The sequence below is a fragment of the Engraulis encrasicolus genome, chromosome 2, assembly GCF_034702125.1.
Source record: "Engraulis encrasicolus isolate BLACKSEA-1 chromosome 2, IST_EnEncr_1.0, whole genome shotgun sequence".
NCBI classification, from domain to species: Eukaryota; Metazoa; Chordata; class Actinopteri; order Clupeiformes; family Engraulidae; genus Engraulis; species Engraulis encrasicolus.
This window is the reverse complement of record NC_085858.1, coordinates 18,854,810-18,860,933: the sequence shown is the minus strand read 5'-3', so window position 1 is coordinate 18,860,933 and position 6,124 is coordinate 18,854,810. Positions and strand designations below refer to the sequence as shown.

Below are 6,124 nucleotides of genomic sequence, written 5' to 3'. Positions count from 1 at the left end.
TTGTGCAATATGAATTCATTTATATCTCCACACTGTTCTGTACAATAATCACGTTGAATATCGCCCGCCCAAAATAAGACGCATCTGGGTAAATGAGTAGCGTAGGCTACTCCTGTTCCACACTCGCGGTGAAATAAAAAGCAGGCCTACAATAGTTTGAATGAGGCGAGAGGTTAAATTCATACTACGTGGGATTTAACATTCCAATGAGTGGACACAATCCATCGCTCATGTGGGCAAAGGCCAATATGGAATCCATAGAACTAAATTTTGCTCAACATTCATTCGCAGATCTCTCTTGATGGGTGTGGATCTCATCTCGTAGGCCCGTGGATCCAAAAGCGCTCCTCTAAAGCCCTAATGACAGTAGCAGTAGGCCTATGGCTTTTCCCACCAACATTTTACTTTGTCTCATAGCAGTCCGAGTTTCATATTGATAGAGAGTATAGTGATAAGCCCCACTATATTACCAGCACGATCACACTCAAGTGGATTTCCCCGTGTCTTCCTTCTAACAAAACAGTGCTTTGGATTTACAGGAGAACATTGACACATTTAGTTGTAGTCTGCCCTTGCCCCCATTCAGGATTTACCACAAGACCAATGCTTGAGGTTTGGTTACAACAGCCAAGTAATGTGGCATAACCTTGCCATATCAAGTTTCAAATCCAATTTTTTCTCCAATATGTCTGGTATATGTTAACAATAATCTCTTCTTGTAGCTTTATCATATGCTATGTCTTGAGCTTCCAGATGCTGGTTTTAACAGGTCTCTCTCAATAACAATCATTATGACAAGGACACAGATGCCCATTGAGCCAACTGAAATAAATGTGAAACAATATGATGTGCAATGCTCACACAGATATGGAAGTCTGCGAAGATCTTCAAAGTTCGTCATGGAGCACAGACCAATGCAGCATTCATGATTACTTTCATTGAGTCATTTACATTGAAAAGACTAAAAAACTAATTTATGTGTAATTGTAGATTTACAGAGCATGTCACATCCATCACAACAGCCCATCCATTGTTATCGTATGCACTGTTTGAGCCAGATATTGTATAACAATCTAATACAACAAGTTTAGAAGCAGTATAGAGGACACGTGGAACACATTTTTAATTAGAAATATAGACATAAAACTGTTCAGAGAGTGTTAACAAAAGATGAATATGTATTGCAGGTCAATAGAAAAAGGAATGACGGCATTAATATGGTCTGAACTTCCTCTGAGCTCTAAGCAATGCAATCTTTTGTTTATCCTCTTCAAACTTCTTTCGAAGTTCAGCAATATCTGCAGAGAAAGAATTCAGATTACTCAAAAAAACAATTTAAAAAAAATCCTTATTAACAGTATTAATGCATGTTATTTAACATCCTAAATCATTTAGAAAACATTTTCAGGTTAAAAACATTTTAACACTTTGTAAACTAAACACTGTTTCATATTTATAAGTCTCCCTCAGCAGAAGAGGTGTTTGCAGTGTGTACTTGGCTGCCTTTACCACATCACACACACGCACACACACGCACACACACACACGCACTTCTGTAACTGAACACAGGCTGACTTACGGTCTCTCTGCGACTGTCTGTGCTGCCAGCTGTAGAAGTTAATCAGCTCCTTCCTCTTGGTCTTCTTGCCCTCTTTCTCCAGAGCCCGCTTGTCCGCTGCCTCGCTGTGAGGGCGCGCCTTGGTGCCCTTGGCACCTTTGGTCACTTTGACCCAACCCTCTTCATCCTCCTCCTGCTCCTCTGCCTCCTTCTTCTTCCTCTCCGCTTCCTGAAGTCAGAGAAGAATGTGAGGACAAACAATACCCCGAGGAGAAGCTGGTTATTTGAGAAGGATTATAATGCAAAATCCCTCTGTCAAGAATGTGCAGAATTAATGATAATGCTGTCATGTAACCTTACATTCCCATGAAATTCTGCTTCCATAATACACAATAGCAATGTAAACCTCTCTGGTCATAGTGACAGTATTTAGTGACATTGGATCATTACATACTGTCTCATCTAACGTTCATGCTCAGAAACTTCAAGCTGGGAGGCAACCATAATAAAAAACACTGGCACTACAATGAACAGATTGAGAGCCTGCTGTGGAGCAATGAGAGCCAGCTAATCAGTCCCACCAGGAAATCGCGGGCATTTTCTCAAAAAATCGCGGTCGGAATTGCCAGATGGTGCACGAGGATTTCCAGAAAATCGCGATAAAAGTTGCGGAGCTTCTTACTGTGTTGTTGCGATTTTGTTGCGGCATGAAGTGAAAGGTGCGATTTTTGTTGCGATTTTTAATGTGTTTCCCCACGCTTGAAAGTAAAGGACACTGCCACATTCCAGTCCTCTGGTGTTTTTATATTATTTCCATTTTTATATTATAATTTTGGTTCTTAGGCAAAGCAGGGAAGCTGCCAGGGCGAGTTTTTAGCCAGAATGTCGTCGTGAAAAGTTCCATCTCTTTCATGCTGCCATTACGACACCCTTCATTACAATGCTGTTTATGGCCGTTTGACTCTGTTTTAAATGTCATCACCGTTTCAAATTGTAAGCATACAAACTTCGGATCATGTCGATATCCATTCCTGACTTAAAAAAGTGGATACATAATTAAATATAAGTAGGCGGGCGGAATTGGGCATGTCCACCCAGTTGAAGAGGCTGCGCGACAGGAACTCTTGTAACTGAAATCCTGGTTAATGCGAGTCGTCTGCTACACATAGCCTGCCTGTGTCGGCGTTTAATTTTCAAGCTTGTCAAAAGCAACACAAATAAAAGCAGAGAGAGGGGTCGCTTTCGAAAGAAGGCATAGCCTAGGTTTTTTTTTAGTTCTCCCGCGCCGTCAGCCGGCTTTAAATTAACAGCTGATGATCATCATTCAATGTGACGAGGATGGAGTTCACAGATTTCCTTTTGTGAAGGGTGCTTGCTGAATAATGCTCAGAAATTATATTAATTTTGGTGCTCTTGTGAATATAAAAGACGACGACATTGTTATCTATAAAACACCACGTCGCCTGCAGAACGGAGGTCTCAGCTGTCAATCAATACCGTCAATCGCGCATTAAGAGAGAAGGAGAGGGAGAGACAGAAAGTAGTTTTCCAACTTACTCCCACAGCTTTCCAACGTGTCTGCTCTGGATTTATTCGTGTTCAGTGTTCCTTGTCCGTTTGACCGCGCCAGGTTAAACGAAAGTGATTTCACGACACGGTCACCACGGTCACCAAGTGCTCGTATCCAGCCATAGCCCAATTTGCGCGAAAGAGATTACTATATCGGCCAGGCACGCACGCAGCATTCACAATGAAGGATGGAAATTACTGCTTTGTTGTGGACAAGGCATTTGCGCATCCCAATTCGGAGGGAAAATGTTGCCTTCTGTAGGCCTATGCGCACAAGTCAAACACCAAAGTGATCCAGCAGGTGGACCGCTTTAGAAAAAAGAAAACACATCTTGTTGTAGGAGCCCTATACTTGGCGTAATGTAGATGACTGTCATGAAGTGTTAATTATATATTCATGTAGGCCTACCACATTTTAAAAATGTAGGCCTATTGGTTAGGCTATGCCAGACTAGTCATAGGCCTACATTTTCCCTCCTGTGACCATGCGAGCAGACGCGCAATGAGAACATGGCGTTTCCTACATTCGTAGGCCTATTTATTAGTTATTTCCCCCTCACCGACAACTTTGTACATGCATAAAGTGCTGGGACTGATTGCTAGGTTACTTTTTTATTGATTTTTTTTATTGTATTATCCTTTTTGAAAGGAAGTTTGTCGACGTCAGTGAAGTCAGCGCAACATGGATTGGTTCAAAGTGTTCAAAGTTGCGGGAAATCGCGGTGATTGGTTAAAGTTGCGCTCTCGTGCAGAATTCGCGGGAATTCATTGAAGTTGCGAAAAACGACGCGATCGCAACATCGCGATTTCCTGGGGGGACTGGCTAATGGAACCTCAAAAGAGCTGCCGAAGCCATAGCCATTCACTGATTATATAACTGACACAGGTTAACTGCTGGCAGACTCATGAGAAATGTTCTGATACTACAACGTTACCTCTTCTTTCCTCTGATCATAGTCATTCATAAAGGAATCAACTGCTTGCTGAAGTGTGTCTGGTGAGACAAGTGACCGGCTGTACTGGTGTATCCATTCTATGAAAGACAAACAGAAATGTAATCAGACACAGAAATCGCTTGGGACTGTACTTCCTAGTCATCTTAATATCGCACCAGCCTTTATGACAGCCACTTACTCTGTAGACCTGTTTTAACTGGATTTTCCTCAGTGGAAACTATTAAAGGTACATCTTGAGGGTGGGCTTTGGCTGTTGTCACACCTGATGGCTTCTTGTAAACGATGTACCCAACTGAAAATCCCTGTCAAGCACATACAAACATGATGAAAAGACAGACTTCATGCTGAAATGCATCAGTGTTTACAGAGCAGGTCCATTTTTATTTGCAAATTATTATAACCGCCTACCTGTTTTTGTTTGGGTGTGAAATGTTTTGAAAGTTTGGGCTCAGCTGGCTCAGGATTGCTCGGTTTATCCTTCAGCTCCACGGATTCAATATCTCCAAACCGGGAGAAAAGCCGCGTTATGATCTCCTAAACAATTGGATAGACAACACAATATAACTCTCGAAACACTTACAGATACGAATCATGTTTTTGTCTCGCAAATCTACTTACCTCTGTGCAGTATGGTGGGATGTTGAGGACAAATAAGGTTCTGTCCAAGGGTCTGCTGGCTGTTTTTTCAACTCGAACTTTATGTTCTTTTACCAACAACTGGTGTGCAGCTGGGCTGTTCTGTGTGAACTGTATGTCTATAACTGGAAGACCAAGTCATGTCATACATGACAGAGATGTTATTGGTGTTATTGATCATTAGCAACAGATCTAATGAGCAACTCATCAATGCACATCAGAAGAAAAACGATATTGGATATATCACATCTACAGCACGGCTAACAAAGCTATCTGGTCGGTTCAACTTGCATTAAACGGTTAAGCTACATTTATCTAGTGACCACACTGATGTATGTGGTGGGGTAGTAGCAGTCGACCTGCACTGTTGCTAACTCAATGCTATGCTGTGCTGCTTGTATAGAAGTTTGGCCAAAGCACATGCACTCTTGTGACACCAGAGTGAAACCTAAATGTAAGAAAACTCATATTTCAAATAGAAAACCAAATGCGGCGCAATATTTACCTGTAAATCCTCCAGGGATAACACAGGGCTGGTTCGCATGCTGTTTCTTGGGCACCGCCATCTTTGATACACATGAACCAGGAAGTGACGTATATGCTGTAGGTTTTTTTTTTTTTTTTTGTGGGGACTAGCAGAGATTTTGAGATTCGGCGAAAGATGGCGACAGAAGCAGTTGAAATAGTGCTCGCCTAGTCAGTTGATGATGGATATTTCACTATAATTTAACTAAACTTTGTTCTGGACTTATCGAATTAATTAACGGATTTGATCCCGGTTAATATATTTTGGACTGTAGCCCAAAAGTAACCTTTGTTGGAATTTACAATACCACCGTCTTTTTTTCCCCTCCTCGTTTGCTAACGGTGCTAGCTAACATGACGGACAAGCGGCCAAGAGGGAAAGGCGATGCCCAAAAAAATCATTCCTTTACTTCTCTCGTGCAAAATGCAGATGACATGGACATTGTGTCAGCTAATGGGCACGCATATGCTCAAGCTGAATTCGTAGTGCTCCCCGACTCTGCTCCTACCACACCTGCTACGAAAAAGGGCAAGATGGAACCTACACTGGCCGAGCTGCAAGACAACATCGTGAGGTTGGTAGCAGAGAAACTGAAAGAAAATGCTGAGTCTCTAGCGTCTTTGATCAAGAAAAATGCAGACTCTATTGAGTCGCTGAAAGAATCTACAGAATTCCTTGCAAGAGAGGTTCAGACGGTTAAAGCTGATGTGGTCATTGTGAAGCAAGTTAATGAGAAACAGGAGGGCAGAATCGCAAAGCTTGAGGAAAAGGTGAATGAAATGGAGCGATATCATCGCAGATGGAACTTAAGACTGTATGGGCTTGAGGAAAAAGGAGGGAGAAAATGTGAAGGAGCGTGTTATCGAAATCTGCAAAGCT

General features: G+C 42.0%; 1 protein-coding gene across 1 annotated transcript; it reads right to left on the bottom strand.

The window, feature by feature from the left end:
* Positions 1-1,099: 1,099 nt before the first annotated feature.
* On the bottom strand, positions 1,100-5,317 carry rrp7a (ribosomal RNA processing 7 homolog A). The gene is made up of 7 exons (XM_063223850.1): positions 5,225-5,317; positions 4,702-4,844; positions 4,492-4,617; positions 4,262-4,385; positions 4,063-4,160; positions 1,580-1,787; positions 1,100-1,298 (listed from the first exon to the last, which is right to left on the bottom strand). Exons 1-7 carry the CDS (start codon positions 5,283-5,285, stop codon positions 1,213-1,215), a joined length of 846 nt encoding a protein of 281 aa, XP_063079920.1. The 5' UTR covers positions 5,286-5,317; the 3' UTR covers positions 1,100-1,212.
* Positions 5,318-6,124: the final 807 nt, after the last annotated feature.